The sequence below is a fragment of the Tauraco erythrolophus genome, chromosome 9, assembly GCF_009769465.1.
Source record: "Tauraco erythrolophus isolate bTauEry1 chromosome 9, bTauEry1.pri, whole genome shotgun sequence".
NCBI lineage: Eukaryota > Metazoa > Chordata > Aves > Musophagiformes > Musophagidae > Tauraco > Tauraco erythrolophus.
This window is the reverse complement of record NC_141473.1, coordinates 470,130-484,995: the sequence shown is the minus strand read 5'-3', so window position 1 is coordinate 484,995 and position 14,866 is coordinate 470,130. Positions and strand designations below refer to the sequence as shown.

General features: G+C 53.0%; 1 protein-coding gene across 1 annotated transcript in view; it reads left to right on the top strand.

Annotated features, from left to right (window-relative positions):
• The first annotated feature begins 8,453 nt into the window (after positions 1 to 8,453).
• INPP5A (inositol polyphosphate-5-phosphatase A) overlaps positions 8,454 to 14,866 on the top strand; it is a 253,129-nt gene continuing 246,716 nt past the window's right edge. The window contains 1 exon segment of the mRNA XM_086616504.1: positions 8,454 to 8,528. Within this exon segment, the coding sequence (XP_086472630.1) occupies positions 8,454 to 8,528 (75 nt within the window).

Sequence of the window (14,866 nt, the reverse complement as noted above, 5' to 3'; positions counted from 1 at the left end):
GAGCCTTGGCGGGGGGGCGGGGAGGAGGAGGAGGGTGCCGGTGCCGGTGCCGGTGCCGGTGCCGGTGCCGGTGCCGGTGCCGGTGCCGGTGCGTTCAGCACCGCCCGCCTGGAGAGCGGCGCGGGGCGGCGCCGGGCGATGCCGGGCGGGGCCGGGCGGGCCAAACGACTCCATGGTTCTGTGGTTCTGCAGCTTTTCTGTGCCATCTTCTGCAGACAGGACACGCAGCACTTATTTGTGCAACACGCAGCACATGTTTGGGCAACCTGGTGTAGTGGAGGGTGTCCCTGCCCACGGCAGGGGGCGGAACGGGATGGTCTGTGAGGTCCCTTCCAACCCGAACCATTCTGTGATCTCTGATTTGCTGAGCTATGAACTGCTCGGATGTTTATCAGCTGTAATTTCATTGTTAGAATTGATCACCGGCAGTTGCACAGCAAAATGCTTTCAATACAAACAGTACTGCAGGTGTGGGGATGTTAAACACAACCCATTTCAGCCAGCCCAGGGCCCCCTGCGCTCGGCTGCCCTCCGTGCCCGCTCCAGCTCCCCCACTCTCTGCCTGGGGAGCACCCAGCCCTTGAGGTGCCCTCACAGTATCCCCATGATCACCTCTAAACATCCAAGATACAAAAAATTGGTTGCAGCTCAAAATTGGCCCCCCACAAGACCATGTTACAGACCCAGGTGTGCATTTAGAACCACAAATGATCTTAAGAACATTTATGGCTGACTTCAGAGTTTTGAAATTTGGATTCTGAATCTTGGAGGATTCTTTCCTGAGAGTCCAAGTTTGTGTGGTGTAAAGCAACACAAAACGAAGCAATACAAGTGAAGATAGTGAGAAACTGGCGTTCTCAGCTGGGAAGCTCATTACCTGGCCTATAAACAAGGTATAGTGATGGTCAGTGCTCACCTGGGCTGATTTCAGGCACTTCAGGTCTTACACTTCTCAGATAGCTGTCCTGGACAGTTATGGCAGAAGCTATATACCATTGATTTTAAATTTTATGCACAAAATATCCCGTAATGGACAGCAATAAATTTCCATTGAGAAATATAACTGGAGCTGTATCCAGTTCAGAAGCAGTTCAGAAGAATTTCCAATGACTTAAAAATAAAGGACGGACGTGTACGTAGCCCAGTGCTCTGAAATCCGCAGGACTCGCTCTGACACACTTTATTTCATATTAGCAACCTATAGTCTGAAGTACGGATTAGACACCTGAGTTTTCCACCTCTGGTTCCTGTGGCTCCAGGAACTCCGGACATTTAGGGAGCAGCCACTTGTGCGACCCTTCCTCTCTTCCAGTTCCAGTGTGAACTAAAAAAAGCTGGTGAAAACTCCGAGACCGTTTCCTTCAAGCTGTGTTTTGCCATCTAGAAGCTACAAAATGGCCCATTTAATCACATGCTGAGATGGGCTCACAAAGCCCAGTAAGGGCCATCTCTGAGAAGAAGAGAGTCCATCCCTCAGGGTTATAAAAGAGCTTTCAGGCAGCAAAATATTACATTGCATTTAAGGGTTTTAATCTGATATAGTTTGGGGATTTTGTTGTTTTTCCTGCCAGTATAAAAAGCTCTTCATAAGGATCTTTCTAATAAAAGCATAAGCCAATTAGTAAAGCTATAAAGACAGTGATGAAAGCAAGTCAAATATGATTATAGAGGAATTGCATAACCGGTGGATGAGTGCTTCCTCCATCATCCCTTCATGATGGACAGGGAGCCCTTCCCACTCGGATGGGAGTTGGAGCTCCGAGCACAGCTGCACCCCAATGAAATTTTGGCAGCCACAGCCCTGCGTGTTCTGGAGGAAACGCGCAGGGAACAAGATGTCCCACCTTACGGAGACAGCAGACCAGTGACATAGCACCAATAACTAGTAGCACCTGCTTTTGAAAAATCAATCCTCTGTGCCGCTTACGCGCACTGCTTTATTCAGGATAGAGATGCATCGTTCAGCAGATGTTTTAACGACAGTCCTCTCTTTTCCAAGCAGGGTGTGATTAATATCTGACATATACTTTCAAAAGATGAACTCCTCGAAGCCTAAGGAAACCATAATTACGAACCCAATTACGTAAGCATTGCATCGTTGTTAAGGCTGAATCTGCTCAATATCCTCCTCCAGCCCTGAGCCTCACACCCAGCCAGAACCCAGCCTAACCTGAACTGGTGAGCACTTGCCAGCTGCAGGTTCCCCGAAGTCCACTGGCCAGCATGAGCCCCAGCTCGGGGGTCCCTGCAGCTCAGAGCCAGGCTGCAGCAGCGCCAAGCACAGCACGGGCTGTCCCGCACTGCCAGGAGCCGCGGCTGCGGGTGCCCGGATCCACGGCTGTGGGTGCCCGAGCCACTTCCACAGCTAAGGAGCAGTAAGACGGGTACCTCTGTGCCGCACAGATCCTGCCTCATGCCCCGAAGCAAACTCCTGCCCACTTCCCAGCTCCAGCCTCACCCTGGGCACGCGGTATCATGGTATCCCTACTTAAAGCAGGGTGTGGGCGATGACCTGGCAGAGGCTGAGCTTCCAGAAGGGCCGGGAGGGCCACAGGAGCCTTCCTGGCTGGCAGCAGGCACGGTGGCTTCATACGCCCACGCTGAGGGCAGCAGGACAAGACAACAGTGCAAAAATAACCAAATGCAGTGTTTGCTTGTTTGTGTTCTAAAAATTGAATGGAAATCTGTTTTCTGTTAATGTTCTCAGGTCTGTTGCCCAGGGAGCCGGCCTGACCGAGCTTTCGGGGGAGGCTGCAGGGTTTTTTTCAGCTGAAAAACTGAATTTGCTTCCAGCCAAGTTTTCATCGGCAGCAACCTCCACAACAGGCAATATCCATCTTCCAAACCCCCGCTGAAACCTGTTGTCCTAAAATCTTCAGCCCCACCTATTCCGTAGGCTTTCCGACCGCAGTCCCAGCCCCAGCTGCCCGTGCTGGGAAGGTGTGAGGCCAGAGGACTGGGACTGACTGCACGTGCCCTGTCCTGCCCCACACCGCTGCCTGCCCGCGGGCTCCACCGCTCCCAGCCGACAGCCAACGATGCTGCTCTTTGCTTGCCTGTGTTCGCCTGTGTTCTTCAGGAGGCGCATCGGTGGGTTTGGAACAACACACACCCCTTCTCCGTGCCAATTACAATCACATTTTCTAAGAACCTGCCAATGAATAACATCAAGTCACTTCATTATCTCATGTGTGCTTTATTTCAAAAGCTGTGAAAATATTGGAGCTTTGGTCAAAAACGCAATAGCCCGAGCCTACAAGACAACTTTTCTGTGGCATCTGCGCACGCGGTGACACTGTTTGCCGAGCTGTGCAATTACAATTCACGGGGACGGTGATGTTGTGCACTTACCTGACCCTCGGGCTTGTTTGAAAAATTCAGCCTCAAGACTGTTTTATTCCTCATAGTGGCAAAGCCACTTAGTAAAAACTAACCTGATCCTTGAGCCCTCTGTCTCAAACTTAATATTCAAGGCAGGCACCGAGATGGAAAATACTCAGACTGCACTGTCTGGATTATAAGTACTGGGAAACCAGGAGCTGTAACAGCCAATGTTCGACAACCTCAGCTAGCAGTGGTGCTTTCCCGACAGTGACACCACCGATCCACACCCATCAGCCTTCCATCTCTGTGCAGGGGAAGAAGAGAAGTCATCTGATCTTCATTTGCACCTTCAGCCAACTGGACTTGGCCCAGGGGTCAGAGCGGTGAGCCCCTGGAGCTGGCGACGGCGCTGGTGTGGATAGAGCTGGAGGCAGTTACAGCTCCTGCTCCCTGAACGGATGCGGAGAGGCACGTTCATGCTCATTCCTATTTTCCCATCGTTATACTGTAACATCTCTTGCGAGGTATCCAGTGCAATATCGGGAGCAAAACTGTCAGCTCTACAGTGCACATTTAGGTTTAACATTGATGTCAATGTCACGTAACACAGACTTCAGCATGGTTTTACCTATTATTCTTTCACCGTTGCCATTGGCAAACTTTTGGTTTTGGACATAGAGTTGCCCTTTTTTTTTACCCCATATAGCACAGGTATAGATCTCGCTTATGTGAGTTTACCAGGCATCAGCTCCGCTCGGTTTACCTTTGCAAAATTAGCTCGTGTCCCCTCGACACCTACAAAGTGACTGGCAACGTGCATCTTCCATCAGTGTTTGTACTGGGCTCCTGCAACTGAGTGCAGAAGTACCGCTGCAATCATTCCTTGCTTTTTTTAATCGGAAACATTTCTTACTGATTGGATGGGATGAATGAATTCTGACCCTGGAGAAAATGGCAAAAAACTGGCTGCAGTTAGGATCCATGGCCTGAAACAGTGTAGTGTGAGTCCTGCATCTGCTGGGACACTGCCCCGAGTCGCTAAGCCAGCTGCTGCGGCCAGCGCCGAGTAACGCTCCGCGGCAAGGAGCAGGCTGCGCGCTCGGCACGGGGCTGATCCACGTCTCCTTTGCTCTCCCCTGGGGACGCTGGGCGTTCTGCTTGGCCTGTGCTTCCCGCATGCGTCCGCAGGTCTAGGAGAGGATTACGCTAACGTTCAGCATTTCTGGCTTTTGGAAATGGCTTCTATTGCAATCCCTTATTGGGAGAGTCAGCTCTCAGGAATTCTTCTGAAAACGCTTAATAGATGATGCTATATTTTATGTTCCTCTTTTCTCAGGTTTTATCCACTCCACTCCTTGACGAAGGTGTGGGATTCCCAGACATCATCTCAGCCATCCGTCGGTCATCGTTTTACTTCTATGCAGTTGCGACATTTTCATGCCGTAGTACTTCCTCTGCCAAAGAAACCGGCAAAGTAATCTACCCTGCAGCCCAGGGATCGCGACCTGGGTTCTGTACAAGGAACTTGAGGTCTGCAGCTGCTTCCTATTCTCGTTTCCCGTTCTTGAACACTGCCAACATTTTCACCTGGATGCCATATGGCTCGAGATCCCTTTCCAGCTGGGTGTAATTTGACACAGCTTCCTCCAGCATGCCCTGACTTTGATGTAATCGCTGTGGGCTGAAATTTGTAAGACTTGTCTGCCAAAACACAGCACCGAATGTTCCCTCCCCCGTTTTCTTTTTTCTTGTGTGCGAGCATGTCAAGGCATATCAGGATGGTATGTGATCAACTCATCTTTGATACCGCTGGTGGCTGTCTCCAGATAAGATCACGGAGTCTACAGTGCAACCTGATGGAATAGTTGTCTCAGGAGTTGCACAAAACCTTAGAAGAAATTATCCAGAGTAGCACTGAGTATCTCTGGGCGTGAGCACATTCTGCACTGCATTTACCTGTATGCCACAGCTCACTGGAGGGCAGCAAGTGTCCCACGTATGAGGCAGGCTTCCACAATTTCAACTTTTTTTTTTTTTTTTTTTTTTATTTAATTGTGTATGTAATTCGCATCTTCTAAGAAAGAAGGCCAGTGGTCACGATCTAGCAGAGCTTTTGTCATTCCACTTGCATCTCTACCTCAGAAAGTTTACCAGAAAGAAGAGACTTCACAGGACTGACTCATCGAGTTGAGCGTCACTGGGAGCAGCCATCCCCTCTCGCAGGCTGACACGCTCCTTCACCCTGTCTCTCTGTAGATGTAGTACGTACTACAGTGTGGTGAACAGCACTGTAGGCTGACACACTCCTTCACCCCCTCTCTGTAGATGTAGTACATACTACAGTGTGGTGAACAGCACCGTAGGACGGTGAAGCTGATGCTTCCCTGGGTCAGTAGTACTTGACAGTATTTATTTTTGCTACTGAATATTGAGAATAACTTTGCCTTTCCTTTATCACGTAGTGGCTTTTCAGACACAGGCATCTGCTGCAGTCACTCGCTCTGTTCATAGCTTCAAGCTGTTTGATCCCGAGCACGTTTCTAGTTTTCCTGGCTTGTCAGTGGGCACCAGGCCCCTTGGGATCTGGGACTTCAGTGATTCTGCTCCCTCTCCGCGCCCCCATTTCTGAAACACCTTCCTGTAATGCACTGGGCACCCTGCGAGGCAGGGTCTGCCCTGGCCCTAGCACTGCTCCTGCTTCCTGGGACTCCCTGTACCGCAGGCGCGCAGTGCAGCACCTGGAGGCACCGCTGCGGTTGAGCTGCACGGTGGGGACTGTGGTGAGCACGCCGCGGTGCTCGGCGGAACCTGTGCGGCTGCGGTGCTCGTGGGAAGAACCGACTTGAAGCGAAGGTCTGGCTGCTGGTTTCTGCGTGCTGCTACCCACAGCAATTCTGTGGGGAGGGAGGTGAGCTCCGTCCCCGTTCCTGGATGCAGGTGGAGGGAGCATGACTGTAAGGTACCAGGAACACATCCCTTAGGTATTTCTGGGTGACCGAAACTTGCCAAAGAGGTGTGAACCTATTCTTCTGTTGCACGTGAAATCTCATTCACTGCAAGCGTGAGCAGACAAGCTCGTTTGCCTGACGTAGCTTTAACTTGGGAGAGACTCGTTAACTGGCCATAGCAGACTTTGTGATTACAACGCAAAATAAAATTGTTTCTTGCACAAACCACACCTGAAGGCCTATTTGGGAGATACGTTTTCTTTGCCTTGTGTTTGCAGCCGTACGTGATATTTGCTGCCTGTCAGACACCTCTCCCTGGAGAGACACAGCCAAGAGCTGTGGAAAAACAACGTTCTGCCGAGGATAAGCAACAACCTTTTTATTTCTCTGCCAGGGCAACGCACGTTTCTCTGGCCGAGCCCTCTCATTCAGATGTCTTCCTACTTGGTGTGACAAACGTCTGTGTCTTTGGCGATTTCCCTTGTCACTCTGCTACAGCGTGTCATCTGTTGGACGTTCTTCACCATCGCCATGTGTGCCACAGTACTCCCAGCTTTGCCTCTACATTTTGTTTTCTCCTCAGTTTTGTGTATTTGTGCAGTTGTTCTTGAATGCAGTTTGAGTTTCCTCTTTCCCCTGCTCTGTTCGGTGATTCTCTGTCCGTATCATTTACGTGCTGTCTGGACAACAGCTTCCCCAGCTCTGAAACTTAGTAAGACCTCTGCAAGCCTTGTAACATGAGCTTCTGCACATTTTGTTCCTGTTACTAATCAGCCATGAAATATAGATAATCTTAGGAGCCGGCTATTTTGCACAGCCCAGCAAAGACTGATTTATCATTTCTCCGGTTTCTTAAGCAAAGGTATCGAAAAGATTCCTTTCAAAAGGGTATTTTTCTAAGGAGGCGTGCTCCCAGGCTCTGTACGGACCATTCCAACCTACTCCTCATGGGATTATTTTCTGCTGGGGCAGGCAGCACTTTGCCCGATATTTCTAATTATCTTATCTCCGTTCTTTACGGCAGAGCCTTGTTGCAACGCTGCGGGGTTTCCGCTCCGGGGGCAGCGACACGCGTTTGCTAAAGCCGCTCCCGGACACACCGCCGACCGGGGAAACTCGCCGCGCGGCGCGGGGGTGTTTGTCGGGGGTCGGTACCCCCGGGGTCCCACCGGCGGCACTTCGGGCGGCCCGAGCCCCGGCACGGCGCTGCGCCCCGCAGAGCCGCCGGTCGCGCTCCGCCTCCGCCGGGCGCTTCCCCGGGGGTGACCCCCGGCTGCGCGGAGCGGCCGCCACCCCCGGAGCCGCTCCCGCCAGGCGGCCGTCGCGGCTCTGAGCCACCCCGGGCAGCGGGGCGGTCCCCCCGCAGGACGGCGGCGCCCGCGCAGGGAGGAGCTGCCGCCCCGCCGGGCCCCGCACGGGCCAGCAGCCCCGCGCGATGCTCCGCGGGGCCTCGGCCCCTGACACGCCGCGCCAGGCCGCGCTCCCGCACAGGTGACCGCCGGCGGCGGCGGCACCGGCGCCGCCCATCCCGGCCCCGCCCTCTCCGCGAGGGGGCACGGAGGCGGCGAGCGGGGCTCGGCGGCGGCCGGGCCGCGGGACAGCGCCGCCGGCTGCCTCCCGCGGGGCGGCTCCCGAGGGCTGGCGTTGCCCTTTTAAGAGCCGCGCGGGGCCGCTGTGACGTCGCGAGCGCACAGCCCTAGCCCGGCCCGCCCGCCGCCAGAGCCCGGAGCAGCAGCAGCAGCAGCGGCGGCAGCGGCAGCAGCAGCGCGGTGCGCGCAGCGCCCGCCCAGCCCCGCCGGGGAGCGCCGAGACCAGCCCCGCCGCTCCGGGACCAGCCGGCCCGGCCCGCGCCGCCCCGTCCCGCCGACCTGCCATGCGCCGCGGCCCGGCGCCAGCCTCCGCCGGCGGGAGCCGTCCCGGCAGCAGCGCGACGGCGGCGGCGGGCGAGCGCTGAGCGCCGCGGCCCCGCAGCAGCCGCAGGGCGGCCGGCCGGCCCCGCCGCGGCGCGGATGTCCGCGGGCTGCCTGCGCCGGGAGGACTCGCCGCCGCCCGCCCGCCCGCGCTGACGGGGCGGGCCAGGCGCCCCGCTCGCCGCAGCGCCCCGCGCCCGCCCCCCCGGCTCCCCGCAGCGCCGCCGCTGCCGGCCACGCTCCGCGCTTCCGCCCGCCCGCCGCCGGCGCCATGGCGGTGAAGGGGGCCGCGGCCGGCGCCGGGGTGCTCCTGGTGACGGCCAACGTCGGGTCCCTCTTTGACGACGTAAGTTGCCGCGGCCGCGCGCGCCCCGCCGAGGGGAGGGGGAACGGGTCCGGTCGGGTCGGGGGTCTCCGCGGGCAGCGCCGCCGCCGCGCCGCCTCCCGGGCCGCCGCCCCGCGCCGGTCCTAGCGCCGCCCCGCCAACGCCCGGGGCAGCCGCGCCGTCCCGCCCGCTCCGCTCCCGGCCGGCCTCGGGTGGCGGCGGCGGCGGGCAGCGGTGCCCGCCGCGGGGCAGGGGTGTGCCCGCCAGCCGGGCGTTTGCCGGGGCGGGGCGGGGGGTGCTCTGCCGCCTCTGGAAGCCCGGAGCAGGGCGCGGGGATGCGCGGCTGGCGGCGAAACATCCTCTGGGGAGCTGCCCCGTGCCGCGAGCGTGCCGTGACGGTCCGTACTGCTCTCGGTGGTGCCGTGTGGCGCAGCGTCGTCCCGCAGGATGCAGGTCCTTCGCTGTGCTGTTAAATGTCGGGAGGATGAGAACTCGGGGTGCCCCCGGCCCCCGGGGCGCAACCTGGCCGTGCCCTGGAGCGCTCCGTTCCCAGCCTTCCGCAAGGCCGCGGCTCCGCTCGCCCCGGGCTTTGCTCCTGATTCCGTGCGCGTCGTGGCACGAAAATACAGCGGAATTTCTGCTTAGCGGAGTGTGTTCAGACAAACGTTTGAAATATTTCTCATGGCTGCGAATAAGGCGAGTGCAACAGTTGGTACTGCCGGCAGTTCGGCAAAGAGGAGGTGGCTTTCCTGTAAATTTGTGTGAGTTAAGATGATTACAAGTGTCTGGAATAGCAGCCAGCCAAACGTCCTGGGCTGCGCCCCAGGTGCAGTCGGGTGCTGTTGGAGCTGGAGGCAAAGCACTTCTGGAATTGCGCAACGCTGGCGTGTCGCGTCCCGTAACGGGAGCGTTTCTCGGGCTTTACAGGTCGTGAAGCCGCGTGCGTCTAGCGGGGAACTGGGTCCAGACTCGTGCTGCGTGTTGCTCGCGCTGTGCGTGGCCCAGTGCACAAATCCCTGTGTGCGCGACGGTAGGTGACTGCGTGGGGTTTTCGTGCTCCCCCAGTCTTGTTTTTTCATCCTCTTGAAGGCTGACCTGAAATACACACTTTGATTGATACACGTGTAGTCAAAGGGCGCAGTTCATCTTTTTGCCATGCTTAGTGAACTCTGACAAATTACCACCACAGTTACTTACACTTAAATGTGTCAGTTCGTGTTGAATGAACGCACTGAAAATGCTAATTTTGTTATAATTTTCACGATTACGGCCTTAGGCTTGTGCAATATCTACGTGTGGGTGAAGCTGCCTGGTGTTCAGCAGGGCGGGTGCAGATCATCGCTGTGGTGTGTTCTGTCACCAGAGCCTGAGCCGTGCCTTTGCTCGACCTGAGCCCGCTGTCCCCCGTGCCTGACGCTGTGGTTTGGAGTGCTCTCCTGCCCTCGCTTTTGGCTGGGAGTGATGCAAGCGGCCATTTTGGAGCACTGTCATTTAAGAAATTCTGGGCTGTCAGACCAAACGATTTCCCGGTTGATCCTAGTTAGTGCTTGAGGCTCATTGGCCTTGCTGGAGAAGGCGAAGCGTGTTTGTTGTTTATTGTTTGGTGTGACCAAAAAGGGGAACGCTTCCGCTCTAGCAAGCATCTCCCATGCCATGAAAAACTTAAGTTTTCTACAGCAACAAAACGGGACTTATTTGGATATGTTCCACTGCAGGGTGGGGAATGGGAAGACTGGTCTGAACTTTTGTGGTTACACCTCTGGTTTGTTGCTGTTGGTGTTGGTGACTGCCCAGTTGGGTGTCTGGAGTAGAGTTGGTGCTGTTCAGGCACAGGAAGATGGCAGCAGCTCGGTTTGGGGACTTGGTGTTCGAGTTACGTGCTGGAGCTGTCAGCGGCTGTTTCTGCTTGTTGGGCTCTTCCTGCTCAGTTGAGGAGCACGTTTCTCTCCAATGACCTAAAGTGATTTCAGTTATGAACGAGGACTGCTGCTTTGGTAGGCTTCCCCTAAGCTGGGCTGCAAAACCATTTCCAGTTCCTTTAATCCATTTTTTTCCATTTCTGATTTCAAATTTCAGTTGGTGATACAAGTTTTAGTTAAACACTACACTTTTCCCCAAATTTTGCTGGACCTCAAGGTAGCGTATCGGTATGTGCTTTCCCAACACAGTGCAGAAACTCTGAGTGGATGGGATGGTTGGGTCCAAGTATCCCACGCTAACGCAGTCAGCCTTCTCCTGCCCTGGGGATCTGATTCATGGTGGGCCAGAAGCCCCGTGGGGAGCATTCCTACCTGAAGCTCCTGGGAAGGTGCCTCCATGTAAAGGGTTGCCATGGGCAGCCTGGGTCCAGGCAGGGGGCTCTGCTGATGAGGGTCTCCTGCTGATAAGGCTGCCCAGCCTCTCGGGGCCGTGCTCTCGCTCTTACCCTGTGCGGGTGGGACTCCTGCTCCCCCTTTCCACGCCGGCAAGCCCTTGCGTTTTGGCTCTGCGATAAACCTTTCTCCGACTTGTGTAAAGCAGCCTGAACGTTACGAGTGGCAGCAGCATGAGCTGCACTTGGGGTGCACGAGTGCTGTTTGCTTGGCTCGCACGTGCTGTACGTGCAAATGCTTTTAGTTGAGACCAGCATTTTACAGAAGAAAAATTTAAATTGTAGATGGAGTAATTTAAAGGTAGACAGGTTCCTTTGGCTGGGATAGCATTTCCTAGATCACTGGTGTTGCTGACCTGCCTATACTTCTGCAGAGAGGAGAAGATTGCTTTTTTTTTTTTTTTCCCCCACTCTCTGATTGCCAGAAGCAAGGTGTGATAACATACTGGTTTGCTCCTGCCAGCCCTCCACATCCACCAATAACTTATTGCAGTGCTGGCCTGGGAGCTCATGAATAAAGATGTTAACAGTGAAGAGGGACTGTGCTGAGTTTGTTCCATTCCTTAAGTAGTTTCGCTGCTTCACTAAAGATGTTAATGCAGTATTAGATCTACAAATAACCTTCAAAGTTTCATGAGCACGTGCATCTCATGAATATGAATACATATGATTTTTGGTACGTTCGTGTTTACTTAAGCATTTAATGTCTGTCTTGTTGTATGAACGTTTCCTGTTTTTGTCACAGTATACTCTTGCTAACAGCAGAAGATGGAGTTCAGGTTACCTGTGGGTCACTCTTTCTCTTTTTTCTCCTCTTCTGATGCCCCTGCTCATGGCACGGGGGGTCGGACTGGATGATCTTTAAAGCTCCTTTCCAACCCAAACCATACCATGATACTGACCTCTCCCTCCTTCTCTCCCATCCTGGCTTCCTTGCTTGCTTTGCTTCCTCTGGCTGCACTGACAAAATTCCATGTTTGCCTTTCAAGGAGCCTGTCTCTGTCGTGGCCACAGGATCGATCTGCCTGGCACTTCACTGCTTTTACTGTATAGGATTTTAATTACTTTAATGTGCCATCTTTTTTTTTTTTTTTCTGCCTGCTGTATCCTTTTCATTCTCTTCAGTTACTTTTAAATGGCTTAATGCTGTTTGTTTGCCCTTGGGATGAAAACCTGGGAGTCAGGAGTGAGCAGGTGATGGTGGGGCCCGTGGGAGCTGTTGGATGGTGTGAGCTCATCCTCCCAAGGGCTGCAGTGGGTGATGGGCACAGAGCTGTGCCGACATCTGCCATGAAATGCCTCCGGCCCACTTATGGGAAGCTCCTCTGAGGACACCCCGGGCTCCCAAGCTGTCCCAGTGACTGCTGCAGGGCTCTGCTCGGGAGGGTTTTGGGCAGGGTTGGGAGCGTTCCGTGTCGAGTGGGAGTGTGTCGGCAGAGGAGATATTTGGATTTCACTGCTGGATCGCTCAGCGCCCAGTGCAGGGTGTCAGGGGCCACGGAGCGGGCTGGGCTGCGGGTGCATGGGCACGAGTTGCGGGGGCACGTCTGTCTGGCCGTAGTTCGGGCAGGTCCCAAGCCCATCTGCAGCGAACGCAGCAGCCTTTCTGCCCCGGGCTCCGTCACTCCCGTCCGGCAGATGTCTTGGAGAGGCCGTGGGACTGTGCGTAATGGAGACGCTTCCCTTACTGCGTGTGTCCTTCAGTGCCCTGGAGGAGCTCTGGATGGAGGCAGAGGGAGGGCTTTGCGCTGCAGTGTTGGTTGTTGTTTCAGAAGTTTTGTTACTGTTTGCTGCATATTTAGCTCTGTGCAGTCAGAAATATTGGAAAAGCACCTTAGTGCTCACGCTTGAAAATTGTGTCTTACTCTCCTTCGGTTTTAGGTGACTTTAACAATCCAGTTTGCTAAAACCTTTGGACACAGATGTTTAGGGTAAAGATTTCTGATACGCCCAGCAGGCTCAACCGTGCAGGTTCCATTGTTTCTGCTTGGGTTGGAAAATGGTTTGTTTGTTCCAGTTTCCTTGGAAATTGGAATATATGAGCCTAAGTCAGGTAGGTGCTTCTGAAAACGTTTCCTTCTGTCTTCGTGCCACTGAATGTACGTAGCTCTTCTCTGATGAGAGGTCAATGCAGTTCTTAAACTCTCAGGACAAACTTAGGCCAGAATAGAAATGTAATGATGACAAGAAAGGTAAAAGCCGAACAGAACATGGAGTTTTATTAGTTTAAAAAACAAAGAGGGGAGAAGGTAGGCTAGAGAATTGCTGTGTGGTGCTATGGTACCGATACCCAAGACCCTTACACGACTAACAGCGTTACTGTTCTGCCGGTGTTTTCTTTGACTGCACAGAGAACTGGCCGTCGTGTGATGGCTGAGATGGGGCAGCAAGCTTTCACGTTCCCAAGTGGCCTTAACCTGCTCGGGTTTTGGGTGAAAAGCCTCCCTTTCTCATACAGGACAGAGCTGGGATTTCTTTTTCCAAGTCCTGTTTGTGGTGGTAGTAGTATTACAAGTACGCTTATTGCTTTAATTCTGAGTATGAACTCAAAATGTCCTTTACTTCTGTTAAGAGTCGAAGTCTATTGATTGAATTAGAGGTAGAAATACTTCCCATAATAATTTTTAAAAACAGCCTGCTCTTCTAATGGGTGGTGATTGCAGTGTAAATGTCTCTTTATCACATCTGATCTTAATTTTCCGATCCTGAAAGAGTGGGTGTAGTTTTATTTTGATGTTAGATATCTGTGGATTCAGCTGGTATTAAGTGATAACGATAGGGGGTTTTGGCTTTGAGTTTGTTTGGGTTTTTTTATTTTTCTGTTCCTCCCCCACCCCAATAATTGAGTTTTGTGAAATATTTGAAATGCAGTAGGATGGAAAATATATTAATTAGGTTTGATTTCTAAATATTAAGACTGGCATGTTGCAAGTCGAGACACCCTCTTTTCTTCAAATCATAGCTACTAGATTGAGTGAAAGATAATGTTTTTGTGTTTGTGTTTTTGGTTTTTTTTTAAATCACAATGAATCAAACATTGTTTCACTGCTGAGAGATGCTTATGCCATCCTGTCAGGCTGTGTTGATGTTATCTGGAGTAGAAGAGGAAACTAAACAAATATGCCCAGATAAAGGCAATGTTTCTATGAGATGCTAATGTGTGAGGAGTATTTCTGCCAGACCCAGTGGGGCTGAGGCTGGGGGCACCTGCTGCTCGGGAGGGGTGAGCTAACGCTTCCCTGCTGTTCTCCTTACCCTCCGCTTGCCCAGGAGTCAGGTATCCAGAGGAGAGGGGCAGAGGAGCGAGGAGGGCCCTGGTCTGGTGTCGCCAGTGGGCTCGTGTGCTTTGGAGCAAGCGCTTCCTTCCGCTGCGCTCCCCAAGGCGTGCGGGTGGCTGGAGAAGGAGCCCTGGTGCTGCCCAAAACCTGACTTGTTTATGGCTGGCCTTTCTGTGGTGCTGTCAAAATTGCATGGTTGTAACCAAGGACTTCCGTTTTAGGAATACATACTCTTGAGTGATGATGTGAAACACCAATGAAAAAGTGTTCTTCAGTGATCTCTATTATGGGAACCCTAAAAATAAGTAATCTCTAATTTCTCTTTATCTATTTCTGCACTCCTCACTTTCTGTTTTCTGGTTATTTTGGTGTCTTCTGATTTTTATTTTGTTGTTGTTGTGTGAGTGCCACTGGTAATTTCTTAAACATTGTTATTGCCTTCAGTTTGTTTGTTTTTTTATGGCAGAATCTCAAATCAATGTTTTTCTTACGGTTTTTGCTGTACTCATGCTGTTTTTTAGGAGTGAGTTTCTTGTTTTACTCATTTCTAAACCGTCTTTGCAGGAGGTGAAATTTTGAGTTAGACCAGAATTTGGTACTACCTAAAACTTCTTGAGCTTTGTGAAAATGATGATGGGGAGGAGAGAACAGTTTTGTTACCCTTTGCAGTACTTGTGCATTTGGGGAAAAAAAAAAAGTATTAATAATTG